The sequence below is a fragment of the Parus major genome, chromosome 3, assembly GCF_001522545.3.
Source record: "Parus major isolate Abel chromosome 3, Parus_major1.1, whole genome shotgun sequence".
NCBI lineage: Eukaryota > Metazoa > Chordata > Aves > Passeriformes > Paridae > Parus > Parus major.
In genome coordinates this window covers 24,945,703-24,960,107 of record NC_031770.1, presented here as the reverse complement: position 1 = coordinate 24,960,107, position 14,405 = coordinate 24,945,703, and the positions used below count along the sequence as shown (strand labels likewise).

General features: G+C 35.7%; 1 protein-coding gene across 7 annotated transcripts in view; it reads right to left on the bottom strand.

Annotated features, from left to right (window-relative positions):
- Positions 1-3,429: 3,429 nt before the first annotated feature.
- The window catches only part of PLEKHH2 (pleckstrin homology, MyTH4 and FERM domain containing H2), a 49,215-nt gene continuing 38,239 nt past the window's right edge, over positions 3,430-14,405 (bottom strand). For 5 of the 7 annotated variants that reach the window (XM_015622979.3, XM_015622976.3, XM_015622977.3 and 2 more), the window contains 8 exons: positions 13,426-13,581; positions 11,962-12,059; positions 11,447-11,588; positions 10,571-10,716; positions 8,859-8,988; positions 7,860-7,946; positions 6,021-6,158; positions 3,430-4,773 (listed from right to left, as the gene is read on the bottom strand). In XM_015622979.3, the coding sequence (XP_015478465.1) occupies positions 4,591-4,773; positions 6,021-6,158; positions 7,860-7,946; positions 8,859-8,988; positions 10,571-10,716; positions 11,447-11,588; positions 11,962-12,059; positions 13,426-13,581 (1,080 nt within the window). In that variant the 3' untranslated portion in view covers positions 3,430-4,590. Of the gene's footprint in view, positions 4,774-6,020; positions 6,159-7,859; positions 7,947-8,858; positions 8,989-10,570; positions 10,717-11,446; positions 11,589-11,961; positions 12,060-12,639; positions 12,785-13,425; positions 13,582-14,405 lie in introns of those variants that run through there. The other 2 variants (XM_033513327.1, XR_004496793.1) reach the window with 2 other exon arrangements.

The following is a 14,405-nucleotide window of genomic DNA, read 5'->3' as shown; positions in this document are numbered from 1 at the left end:
AAATCAAGGAAAGCAGCCTCATTCATAATGATTAACTTAGATTTCATTTTAACTGTTCCTTCTTCCTTACCGAAAGAAGGCTGATGTATCCTTCCCCTGACCCTAAGTAATGTTCATTCTTTAAGATTTTTTTTTTCTAAATTTAGCTTGCATAATCACCCAGTTTTAGTTCCAGAAGCCTTTATATGGCTATTTTTGTCTTTTTTTAATTATTTCCAGGTTTTTACATGCATATTATCAGGAATTTGCTAACGTTCTATAGAAACCGTGGTCTTGCTAATTAAAATCCAGAAAGAAACTTAATTATGTAGTGTTGTACACTGCAGATCATGCTGATGTCTGTCTAAGTTCACTTTTTTTATCAATTTCAGTTCAATAGAACATTTTTGGTATCTTGGTCAATCTATGAAGCCAGGGTTGATCTGTAACCAGCACCTAGAGGTAGTAAAATCCCCTGGATAAAGCTGCTCTTGCTCTGCCAAATAGAGCAAAACTATGGTAGGAATTGCTTCTGGCACTATGACCTCTGCATTTATTGCTGCAACAGCAGGAGTATAAAAAGCAAAGTATTTTACAGTCATTTACTCACTGTCAGAGGTGGCAAATCTGGAAGATGCTGCAGTACACATGTGAACTCAGTGAAAGGGTGTGCAGTTAGTAAATGTATTGAAACCCAATCTGGAATTTAAATTGGAGTTTCCAGTATTTTATGTTTCAACTTTCTCTGTTTCTTTTGCCCTAATAAAATGTAAAAAACCAACACACACACGCAAAACTTTTTTTCCCCTAATTCATTATAACTGAGTTACTTATCATCTTAGTTAATTTTAACTCAAACTAATAGATTGCACTAAGCTATATGGACTATTAAAACTCTACCTAAAAGTTTACGTGGTGCATTCCTTTATGCAAGAATGATTTTCTTCCTTCAGAAGCCATTAAAACCTGTGAAAACTGGTAGTCTGACAAGGAACTCCAACACCAAATACCTACCTACCTATGAAAAGCCTTCTTTTCATAGGGAAATGTACGTTTTTATTTCAAATTTAAACAAAATTTAAATATAAAATAACAAAACCCATTCATTTTATGGATTGTATTAAAACCTTAAAGTTTTATCCTTTGCCTGGTGTGCTACAGGAGTAAATGGGTCTTGTTTGTTCTAGAAATCAGCCGTTCTCTTGCCTAATACTGCTGCTCAAAAATTGACACGGCAGAGTGAAGTTCAGGTAATATATTAATTTACATTGCATTCCAAATAGTCTTTTCAAAACAATGTGATTGTTTGTACAGACATTTACTAGTGATTTTTCAGTCATTGTCAAGCTCAGATTCATTGATCATTTACATGGATTGTTGATTCTGACTACTAACTCATAGCAAGCATGAAAGCTATTCAAAAGTTCATAGCAGAAGGTGAAGTCTACTTGCATGTATTAACATACTAATACCATCCTGATAGTATTCTTGCAACCTAGGCTGTATTTTTACAACCTGGGTTCTGCAAGTTTGAGCATTGGAAGTTTTCCCAGAAGCTGCTGCTCATTTGACGGCTCCCACAGCATCACCACTGCTGAGGTGAGAAAGGTCAGGTTCCTACCTGGGCTGTAGTCATGGATTAGGTAGCACAGTATGAATTTCTTTGATGGATGACTTAAGGTTAAGACCGAGATGCTGAGCACTCATGAGGCTTGGGCTGGTGGGAAAGGCAGAACAGATTATCTGCTTGGACTGTGAAATTTTCAGCCTTGCTGTCTTGCACTGTGTGGTATTCTTTAAGTAACTCTGGAGCTTGATTATCGTGGAGCAAGGCCTTGAGATATGCAGAGTTGTATTTGGAAGTGTGCTTGCATGTGAAAGAGATTCCACTTGCCGACCCTGTTACCTTGAAGGGAAGTGTCTGCTGAGGTTACTGTCACTACAGAATCCTCACTCCTGCTAATCAAACTGGAAGCAGCTCCATTGTTTAACCCAGTGTTGTCATGGTAACTATGAGTGGATTTATTTAATAAAATAACACAGCATTTCTAGTCATGTGACTACATGGGATTAATGATGACCTATAATGAGCAGTTAGTAAGTCTGGAAAGTCATGCCAAAAGAAGGGAACTAATGCATGAATTGCTTCTGATGACAATGATGTAGGCACATACTGCAGCAGCAGAGCTTAACAGAAAAAAGCAAAGCACTATCTAGAGTCTCCTACACAAAGGCAGGAAGGTCATACTCTGCTTCATAGACTGTACAGGGCTTTATAAAACAACTGTCTGTAATGTTGTTAATGAAATCTCCAAATGTGCACATCAGCTGTTTGTATTGTTTATCATGTAGTCTCAAATTCAATGAAGATTTCAAAAAGAACAAGCTCACTAGCAAAATACTCCACTTTTTTTGCCTTCTAATAATGGAAGGTGATCTGCAACATTCATTTGAGACTGGGCAATTAGGAAAGACTACTAGTTGGAGTATTCCAGGTTATCAAAATTTCATGATTACAAGAAGACTTTTGTGTTTGTAAATTGAAGTTTTTAATTACATTTGAGAAGTTTTATACTGTGACCTGTGACAGTAACGTGTGCATTTGTAAACACCCCTCAAACCTGTTAATTAAGTTATTAATTAATTAAGAAAGTTATTATTCTGCTGATTGCAAAGGGGTTTTAATTCATAAATGGATTTCACCATGGAGTCTGTATCATTTCCCATGGGGTGCAACACAAGAAGTAATGCCATAGGTCTCTTGTAGCTCCCAAGATGCTTCCCTGGATGATGGCAGGGGACTGGCTGCCTAGGAGGTGGTAAAACCTCCTGCTGCTGTCTCTGCCCCATGGAAAAAGAAGGGTCTAGTGCCTCAACCACCACCAAAGGGTGGGAGTTACCAGGAAGCTCTTTCCACCTTGCAAAAGTGAAAGCATCTGGATATAGTACATGTGTTGTTTGGTTGTAATTTTCAAGAGGAAGCCTATGGCCTATGGTACCATTTATCAAGTGGTGCTTTAGTCCTGTGGACTTTAGGAGCTGTGGCAGGACTTTGAGAGCTTTCTAAAGAAAGCCAGCTTGCCTGTCTGCCTTACCCCTTTTTAAGACCATATTCTCTGCATGGCCTGTATTTCCCTTCCAATCTATTTTTATTCTTTAGGAAGATACTCCCTACTTTTAATAGAGGAAAAAAAGCTGAAAATATATTTTCTCTCAGTATGAGCATTTGAAATGTTTAAAGAACGTAAGACTGAGATTTTTCATTGTGAAATTGCTTCCGTTTTAAGTAATAGTCAAACAAAAACCAATAAGGACTGGCTGTAAGGGATTAATGATCCATGATCATTAACATGAGTTGAAGTGGAAGCTGTAAAATGTCCGTGAACAGTGATTTATGTTTGAGTACCTTCATGGTTGTACCTAAATTATCTATTAAGAGCATGGTGCTGATCCATTTCAGAGCCTGCAGAAGTGGTTTATTTGCATTGGAACAAAAAAGAGAGGACAAGAAAAACAGTGGATGTAATTTCTATGCATTTGACCTATGTAGCACTGAGGTCTACACCTGAAAAAGGCAACAGGAAAGTGCTCCTAGGTTCAATAGTGCAGATGCAGCATCATATCTTCAGTGTGCAAGAACATTTAATTAGTATTAGAATATGAAATGTATAGATACAAATTAAAAACAAGAAGTAAACATTATTCTGACTCAATGTATACACATTATACATATTGTACATGGATTTTAGGTCTCCAAGTTTACTCACAACATTTTAATCAATGGTTTTCTTGTGTTTTGAATTGTGAGTCATTCTTGCCATCTGTATTATATTATTATTCTGGATTAAAGGAGAAATTAGGTACAGAGTCTTGTTTAACAAAACTGTACTAAATACAGTGCCTATCCAATTAAGATTTTTTTCAAAAGGCTGGAGCATAAGTTTATTTAGAAATTTACGTGACTAAGGCTGAAGATTTGCCAAGTAAAACAGCTGTATAACAAAGGCTAGAGTGTATCATGAGAATACTCTTTAAATTTGTAATAGTTACATGATGTGCTTATGTATTTGGGTTTTTTTTCCAAAGGAGAAACAATTATACACGATTTATTCCTTTTAGTCCCATGATACTTATATAGCAAATAAGGATGGTTACTGGAAGTGGAAAATATTTTGTATTTGACTGCTTTTCTAAACAAAAATGCCTTTTCAAAATGAAAGTTATACAAATTATCTAATTTTGAAAAATAGAGATGAAGAATTGAAGACAGTTTGGTCCCTGAGTATATATATCTATAAAACTATAAGATGTGTACAATTGTTTCCAATGACACCTTTTTCCATCACTATAAACAGATACATTTTTTCTGAGCTGTAGGCACAGGCAATCCCCAGTAAATCATAACCCTTAAACTGACACATCATCTTTCCAATTCAGGCCACAGCTTTAATTAAAGGGCTACTCCTGTTATATGCAATTGAATGAATGCAAACCTGTCCACCTTCCTTTTGTTTACACAGCTGCTTATGCTCTACATCTTGTACAACAGAAGGTTTGCAGTCCACGTAGAAACCCTCTAACAAGGATGCATTATCATGATACATAATCCTTTCATAACAAAGTGGGACATTTAGTTGGTCTGTTGATTGCAAGAAGTGGCTGGCTCCCCATTTCCTTGAGTTTCTGTCCAGTTTGAGGCGCCAGTAACGCTGGAGCAGAGAGGTGATGAGCAGCTCCTTTTAGCTGATGAAAGTTGTTAATGTAGCTGGCAATCAGTAGAGTGATCTCAAGAATCTATAACAGGAACATACAAAACTCTTTGAAAAATACAGTGATGTGTTTTGACTGCTGAAAAAATAGCTAACTTTTTAGCAAGTGACAATCACCATCAACTGGATAAGTACTTGTACTTTAACAAATTAATGATGGGGAGAGAGGATATAACTAATAAAGCTTTTTTTATTGCTCCTTGCAAATAATGTAATATTATTCCCATCAGGATGTATCAAAGATACTTTGTCTTTCACAGTCTTAAATGATTCAGAGATTACTTTGATTTTGAGAGAGATGTTGAAGTCCAAAAGATGATGCTCTGAGAAGTGTTGCCAGAAAGTATCTATTTCTCAGAGAACTCAAGATGCAGGGTAGATGAAGGGAATAAAGACTTCAGGGAGGTTTTTATCATATTTTCTCTTTCTGACCCATACAAACCTTGCTGAGACACTGAACAGGTTGCCCAGAGAAGCTGTGGATGTGCCATCCCTGGAAGTGTTCAAGGCCAGCTTGGATGGGCCTCAGAGGAACCTGGTCTAATGGTAGGTTCCCTGCCCAGGACAGAGCTAGGTGATTTTAGGGTCCTTTCCAACCCAAACCATTCTGTGATTCTGTAAGGGCACAATCTGAGGGAAACTTCAACACATGTATTTTACTATGCTTATTTGTATGAACAATCATGTTTTAAACCAAATTTATAAGTGGAATTTTGTATTATTTCATAAATTTGTTCAAACTAACAGCAAAACCTTTGGTTGTTTTTGTTTTTTAATACAGTCAGTCTTACCAGTGGAGAGAATCTAGATATCTAGATTTAAAAAGCAGGACTTTTTTTTTTTTTTTTTACCAAAAGGAAAAATATTCTAGGATTTTTAAGAAGTGACTGGTCTTTCAGATGTTGTGTTCTACAATTTCACTGTAGATACCAAATGTACTTTTTGAAAAATCATCTCTGGTGCTGATTAGGCAAACAGACTAAGTTTTAGGTACTGCATGTAATTTCTGTCCTTATCAGCCTTTTTTGTCCTTCTATGAAAAATATGGAATGTTATAGACAGGGACACAAAAAGAATAGGAACACATCAGTACTGTCACAGTTAGCCCTAACATTACTAATTATTTGCTCTCTAAAATCATCTGGCAAGCGTTAGTAATCTGAGCAGGGTGGGATTAAAAAAGGTGTTTCATCTTTCACATCTGTTAGGGATTACCCACTAGACAGAGCACAAAAGCAGATGGTGGAAAACGGTTTCAGAAAATATACCAACCTTTGGTTTTGTCATGGCAAAAAGGTGTTTTTCAGTTGATTTGTCCTTTGTCTGAGCATTGTTAACAACCAACATAAAATCATCTTGATAGCCTCCAAAAGTCATCAGACTCTTATATGTGTATGTAACTGTCAATCGCTGAAAAAAGGAAACCCCCAGAACAAAACACAAAGCAGTTAAGCTGGACAATTCAGGAAAAACAGATTATGACAAATTCCTCTTTTAAAAACATAATTACACATGTATTTTTCAGCAGAGGTAGCCTCTTGTGAATCCTGAAATTTACTGTGAATTTTGGCATAACTCCATTTAGACCTTCATGATGAGGAATTTTCACTGTAGACAACTCTTCTAAGTTTGACCTCTATTTCTATTCCAAATTAATTAGATAAAATATAAGAAGATTTAAACTCAAGTGTGTAATTCCATTTACCCAAATCTTGACTGACTTTGAGAAAAGTTAATCTTACTGATTCCATTTGAAATTGAAGCAGTGTCTAAATAAATTAAATGGCAGAGTATGAGATATCTGAAGGAATTTAACTCCAGTATTCTATTCTGTGTTTTGCAAACACACAAATTAAATTTTCTTCTCTTTTTTTTTCACAACTCTGATGAAACTTAAATGCTCTTCAAGGCTCCTCAGCTTTTCATCCCTCAATTCTTACTATTCAGTGTTCAACAACATAATAGTGGCCTCTGAGTTAAGATCAGCATTTAATTTATTGCTGTACCTCATAATTTTTTTCTGCAGATGTTTACATTTAAACTTCATCATCAATGATTGTACAATAACAAACACTGACAATGTTTGTACAATAACTTAGTGTCCTTCCCTAGTAAAACTATTTTTGCCTCAGTTTTGAAATAGTATTATCTCTACCCTTTGGAACATCATTTCTGATATCCCTGATCCTTCCTACAGAAAATCCCAATGTTCCCTGGATGCTGAGCATTCCTTGAATGTCAAGTAAGGTCTGCCAGTACTTAACCTGGCAATCCCCTACAGAAATGCCATAGCTCCAGGAGCAGTGTTTGTAGAGCTCTCTGCAGTCTGATGCAACCACATTTTGCTTGTTCCTGAGAGCTGCAGTTTGCTCTCCTCATGCTCTTTGTTTTATTATTTCTTTAACTGCAAAGAAATGTAATGAAAAGGCCCATATCAGCACAATTATAAAGCTGAGATTTTAATTTTCTGATATTCAATATTAGCACTTGCTAATAGCAGCATGCCATTCTTTTTCTTTGCAGGATATAAATGAAGGCAGGGATCTTCTCAGGCATTGCTTTTTACACTGATTACGAGTCATTCTCTGTGAAAACTTGTGTTGCAAATCAAAGAAAAATCTGAGCCTAAAATGACATAATTAAATAACGCTGGGTTATATTACCTACTATTAAACAAAAATAATACAATGAAAATAACAATCTTTTAAAGTAACTGCTCTTTGCAGAGTGTATGTATTATGAATAATACTGGAAAATTAAGTCTCCAGGAAAATGAAATTAATGTTATTGTGATAACATTACAATAACTATGGATTTCCTGACATCTGAATGATTAAAACATTAACATTTCATTAAATTATAAAAAAACCTGTATCTGATAAACAAAAATAAGTTCTCTGCAAAGAATTCATTACTTCTATTATTAGTGCTACTGTAATGATGACAACATTAAAGCATTTTAAAAGGAATGAAGTTTTGCTTTAAGAGAAGGACAAGATAACTTAGCATGGAAAGCAAGTGACATCTTTTAGATAGTATGGTGGTGAATCTCTCCATATAATTATTAATGAAATCTATCTTGACCAAATTTAAAATAGCAATTTCACTTACCATGGAGCTGTAATCCAGGATGCTTATGCCATCTTCATGGACAGCAAACCATATGAAGGACTTCTCAACTGAGGGTGTTGCTAGAGGCTACAAAGAGAAATGTTCTTTAATTACTAATTCAAAATAAGGCAATATGGGAATAATTATTAATTCTCAGCTATTATAGACCTCTGTCCATCCACAGTTCTCACTTCAGTTCCTTCACAGTGTAGATTTCAGTAAAGGAATTGAAATACCTGCCCAAAGCCATGTAGGTGGCCAGTGGCAGAACTACGAACTCAAACTAATACACTTGAAACCTACCCTGGTACTTAGTCCAATAAAATATATAGTCTCATTAATAAAATAGTCAGCTGTCTTACAGGTTTTCCACTAGCTCATATATATAAATATACAAAGAACTGAGTGTTGACAAGCAATTATATATATATATATATATATATATATATATATATATATATATACACACACACACACACACACACACACACTGGGTTTACCTATTAAAACTGAAGGTATGAGGTGACAGTTCTCTTTAACAGAGGTGTTATTTGAATCAAGAGAATTAAGATACCAGTGGTTAAGATAAATTAAGAGAGGCCAGCATAGAAGGGAATGCTCTGAATACTCTTAGCCTTTAGTGCTTCTGCAAGGTTCAGCTTCCAGAGCCAGTTAATGGTAACTTTTCAATGTTCTATTAGTTATCAGGTAAAAAGAGTCTAAACCTAAAAGGCTATCTCAAACTAAGATATAAGGAAATGGAAATACAGATTAATAATGAAAAACAAGCAGTAAGTGGAAAGTTTACTATTATGATACACTTAGTACTATGGCTATTATATTTCACCAGTGTATAACTTAAAAAGTGATTTGACAGGAGATTCAATCAGCTCATGTACACACAGTTATTTTCAATAAAAATGTACTAATATTTGCAAATTATATTTATATTTAAGCCCCTTCTCTCCCTCCCCAGTCAAGCTCATTAAAATGTCTCACTTTTGCCACAAACAATTTAGCCCCAAAGAAAGGCCATTTCCTGGCCACGGTGAGATAAATGCGCACGCAGTCTGCGGCACTGTGCCCACGGAGAGCCATCCATCTTGTCGACAGTCGCTGGCAAAGCTGTCTGTTGAAATGAAGGATGGAATTTACTCATTGAAGGGCATTCCAATGCTTGCCCACAGCAAGTTTAATAAGCAACAAAAGAATCCATTTCTTAAAATGATAATTTCAGTTAATACAAGGACTATTGCTGATACAGAATTAAATAAATCCAAAATGTCATTTAATATTTTAATGCACATGAAAATTATTAAGTATCTTCTAATTTCTGAAACATTATGATTATATATTGATGTAGCAGTTGCAGCATAAAGGCAGAAAGTCTGGGACAGCGTTTAACGTGTCTCTGCAGAGAATCAATGTACCTTTATCAGTACTCAACAGCTATGTCAGTTGTCATTCCAAAAATCCATCCAGCTTAGCACGTATCTACCCATGGCTGGCAGGAGGTGTGAAAGACGTGGCTTAGCACTTCTCCCTCTTAGTGTCTGAGCACTGCTATCCAAAATGCTGCTCCTGATGCACAGTGTGTTCACACCGGGGCTTTTTTTCTGGCTCCTTTTGTGAATTTGTGGCTCCTTGGCAAGTTGGTTCAATGCTATGGAAAAACTGATTCTCAAAAAACCCAAAAAACCCCCAGCCCAGAATACCTTTCTTGGACACTGACCTGCAGTCATAAGGTTATTAGATGTAGCCCAAGAAAAGGGAGGGCTAATGTGCAGTAAAGGAAGATCCATCACTTGCAGCTTTGGTCTTACTGTTTATGAAGTCAAACTGCACCCTTAGCAAAAAAAATAGAGGCAACAGGGCAGGCACAGAGTGCCTTCCCATACCACAGATTTCCAGCTCTGCTTGTAATCTTGTAATCTTGAGATCTTGTAGTGTAGGACTACTTCAACAGTTCAATAGGTCTTTCACTTTCCCTCCATGAGTTAATCTAATCTAATCTGAGACCTTTTAGAATTTGTTCTTTGAAGCTCACTAAGTTTGAATGCCCCATTGTCTTCTGAGAATGTAATAATGTTATTATGTGTATATAATAATAGCTTTAAATTTTCTCAACCTGAAAATTTTCTGTATTGAAGAACATTTCTATGATGTTTACTGGATTCCAAAACCACTGACTTTGGATAATTTATTACACTGTTCCACTCGTTTTCACGTCAGTAGATGTTGACTTAAATGCCCTGCAGGTTATTAATTTTAAATTAAGTGATACCTTACTAGTAAGTCCACTAAGTTACACATTCCTGATTTGACTGGCTGCCAGAGATTGCACACTAGAATAACAAACAGATCACGTCCTCTTGTCCTTCACTTCAGTAATGCTTTAAAAGTCTGTGCACAGACAGACCTAGTTAGATTTGCTGAATAAGAAAAATAAGAATTTCAAAATCGCTGTGTTTTGTAACACTGTGCAGTGCTGTATGCTACAGCTCTTGCTGGAATGTGTTATTGATAATGGTCCTTTGTTTAGATTAGAAATATGCAGAGGAAATGGGTACTTTAGATCAGTGAGAAAATGAGTTTCAAACACAGGTTTAAGCAAATATAGCCCAACAGTACATTATTCCCAGTGACAATTTAAAACTTCCATGTTTCACTCCTAAATCTTTAGAAAGTATGAATCAAAAAACCCATCTCACCTTAACTGTTCCTCTGAACAACCTTGCTTGTATCTCTTAGGGTAGAATCTCTCCAAAACTTGCTTTAGTGTTTGATTGGACTTAGACTGGGAAGTGACTTGCCCTGCTGGAGTTGAGAAAGGCCGTTCAAAATCTCCAATCTCTACCTAAGGGGAAGTCCATGAAGAAAGTTTTTTGTTACTCCAGAGTAAATTTCTAGCTAGATATTATGAATTATCTTCTGATCTGTTTTACCAAGTACAAAGGAAAACAAAATTGTCAAATAATATATACTTTTCACTGATAAAAAAGTCACACTAGTGATTTTCTTTTTCTTATTTTCTATCTACCATGGAAAAAAGTTAAATATCAAACACAAATTGTAGACATTAATAATATTACTTCTGCTCTTGGATTGCTAAATCTCCAGCTGACACAAATCAGTTTACATTTATTGAGTAACAACATCAAAAGTAACTTTCTCAAAACTCTTCATTTGAGCTTTTAAAATTTTAAAAATAAAACATAATGTCTAGTAAAGAGGTCTTAGACTTTCACTGAAGAGCTGTTACTTTGGAGAATTAATTTGCAGAAATCATGGAAGGAATAGTGAATGAAGAAATGGTATATGATTACATGATATTTAATGCCAGAGGGCCTGTCTGTGTAAGAGGGAAAGCACATTTTAGCCATACTGGTGCCAGCAGCAGCGAATGCTGTAAAGCATTTCCACTCCAGTCCAGAATTGCCTTACACAACGATTCCAGCCCAGTCTGTTTCCTGCAGACTCATATGTAAGAAGTGGAGGTCAACTGAGTGTCAAGCAATCATGGATCAGTTTGTTTAAGATTTTCTCCTGAAAACCTGCTGTGTGAGTTATTCATGCATAAAGATTACCTGAGCTAAAAGGGCTGTCAATTCCATTGCTAATTCTTTGTTTACAGGGAAAAGTCCATTGACTATTTGATCATTTGTTTGATACACTAGCAGCAGCTTCTCTCTGTCTGTCTCCCCATGAACTTGAACTGAAAAATAAAGCCTACAGAAAAGACAGAAAGTTATTAAGTAAAGAAGATATAGAAATGCATTAGCCCTGAGGATTAGCAGTATCTCTGAATGTGACAAGTTTATTTCAGCATCAGAACACATTAGCAGAGCAAGACTTGTACTTGAACCAGTGGGTAAATATTTAATGTCAGTCTTTTGACTTCAGTGGGTTTTTTTTTACAGCCCTGCTCACCTCTTAAGAACTAAAAAAAGGTAACTATGTTTAGAAAAAATTCTTCAGTTGCACCCATTTATTATTTTTGTTGCAAGCTTCAAGTCAGCCAGTGTTTCTCAGATGAAGAAACTGCAGAAACTGAAAACCAAATCTTGGTACAAAACAGAGATATTAGACTTGCTAAACAAACCTGTTTTTGTAAGTAAGGCGGACAGTCCTCGTGCCTTCACATTTCCCAGGGTGTTGTTCTTTGGAGGCTTGCTCCCATTTTGAAATAATGTCACAGATCTAGAAGGAAAGCAATATAGAACTGATTTGGCATGTCTTCCTGTTTCAAAACACCTCTGAATAGAAACTGTCAGCTTATTTTAATGTCCTCTACCTATAGCCTATTAGAAACATACAAAGCTTGAATTTTTAAACTCACTGAACTTTACTTGCATTTCTTAGTCAAAGTGTTTAATAATTAACATTTTTGGTTTTTGTTTATCCTGCAACACATGCAGTACCTTTGGAAACAAGCCATAACATGGAAAGGCTAGGTACTTGATTTAGCAGCTGCCAATGAACAAATAATAATACAGAGTGAGTTGTTACATAATTAATCAAATGCCTTTGCTCTCTGCCTTCTCCTTCTGCTGCATGCCTAAGTTTTTCAGGTCCTCTCTAGTAACTGCTATAAAATTGGCATGAAGTTTGCTATAAAATGCACCAAAAGTGATTCAGAAAGAAAAGCTGGGTAGGTGGGAAGATGGGGAGGATGTGGAACAGAGATCTTAGGAGCCCAGCTGGGCTTCATTTCACCATTCCTTCATAAAAGTTCCTTCCTGGAAGCAGTAATATGAGTAGTTTCTAAAGTTACAATTACCTAGAATATAAGTACATCTTTTATAAGTTTTGCATTCCATATGGTCGTTTTTCTAATCATGGTGACACCGCTTGTTTATCCAGGTTGTACCACACCTTGTGACTCAAAAGTGCAGCTGTGAACATTGGCCAAAGGGTGCAGAAAGCTACTTGGTAGAAGTACAAAAAATTAATGATTCAATAGTTGTTAAAAGACTTGGAAAGTATCGAATATTTTACTAAAGAACAGATTATATTGCGTATTGTCACTCTTTACTGCTAAGAATTTAATTAATAGCTAAAATTTAGAATTCAGGACAATGGCAAGCCAAAAATTGTAAATTTCTTAAACTGAGGTCTAAAACTATTCTGTATTAAAGACGGAACCATTTCTTGTTTTAATTTCCCAGGATCTCCACCCCAGTATCAATGACTTCTTGGACCTCCCATGGTCATCTTCTGGAGCTGTATCAGAAATGTTGACTGAAATCTCTAAGTCTATGTTTGACTCTAATTGCTCTTTAGTTTTAAAGAACTGTAACAGCTTACTTTTTGTTTTTTAACACAGCTGTTACTTCTTTGAATAATATGGGTCTCTTGGAGAAAGTTTTTAACTATATTTCACTGAATGAATTTCAGCAACTGAAAAAGTGATTTTTTAAATAAAAAAATCTTTCTTTTCACATTAAGAAAAAAAGACAGTTTTCAGCCTGAAAAATGTTTTCCTTTACATTGTCTGAAGCAAACTCTGTCAAATGAAGATACTTTGGTTTTTTATATGCACAGCTTCTTAAAGGCTTTTGTTTACCTTGATGTTTCCTTGAAGACAGTGCTCTATATCCTTGCCAGAGGGATCATCAGAAAACAGTGCAAATCCTGACTGAGCTGGTTTCCTCATCCCTGTATCTTGGTTCAGAGTGTTCAGAAATTCCTCTACTGTGGTAGAAGCATCAAACCCAACAACCTAAAAAAGCAGCCAAAATGTATTTTCTATCAAACTCATTCCTGTTCCCCTCTTAAATCTAATATTTTGAAATATAATATCTCTAGAATAACAGTGGGACTATAAGACCTATTCCATCCATCATTGTCACTGGAAATTAAAAATTGCCATAAAGGGCCTAGAAAAGATTTCCTCATGGGAAGTCAGTTTAGTGGAACTGGTTTCCTTACACTTGCTACACTTGGAATTCTATGACAGAATTTATATGACAAATAGTCTGGTATCTGAGTTTTTTGTGACAGATACCACTTGAAAAATGAAGATGATAATTTCCTGCACCTTCCAATATGGTGGAGAAGCAAATGAGATTAATTAATCATTTTTCATCATGTGCAGCTTTGGAGAGATATTAGGTGGCAGATCTACACTGGTGGATTCAAAATATTTCATGAATGTTGCTTTGTCACTATTACACAGGTCAGTAATATACAGAACATTCTAATTTTACTTCCCCAAATATGAACTTCTGTCTGCTGTGACTGGTATTGAAGCATTTGAACAAGAGATGGCAAATGGCTTCTTTACAGACACCAGTGGCTGACATTCACTTAAATCTGTGTTGAGGGTGTTTTCCTGTATTTGATATGTTGAAAAAGTTTTGGTAAAAAATGTCTTGAAAATGGATCATGAACTTTTGTTTGAACTTCTCAGTGGCTGGCATTAAATTAAAAATCTGATGAATGTTCAGAGATTAATACAAGAATTTTTAATACCACTATAATTATTATTTGCTGATCCCATTGAAGTAATTTATTACAATTTTCTTAGCTCTTGGAACTATACCA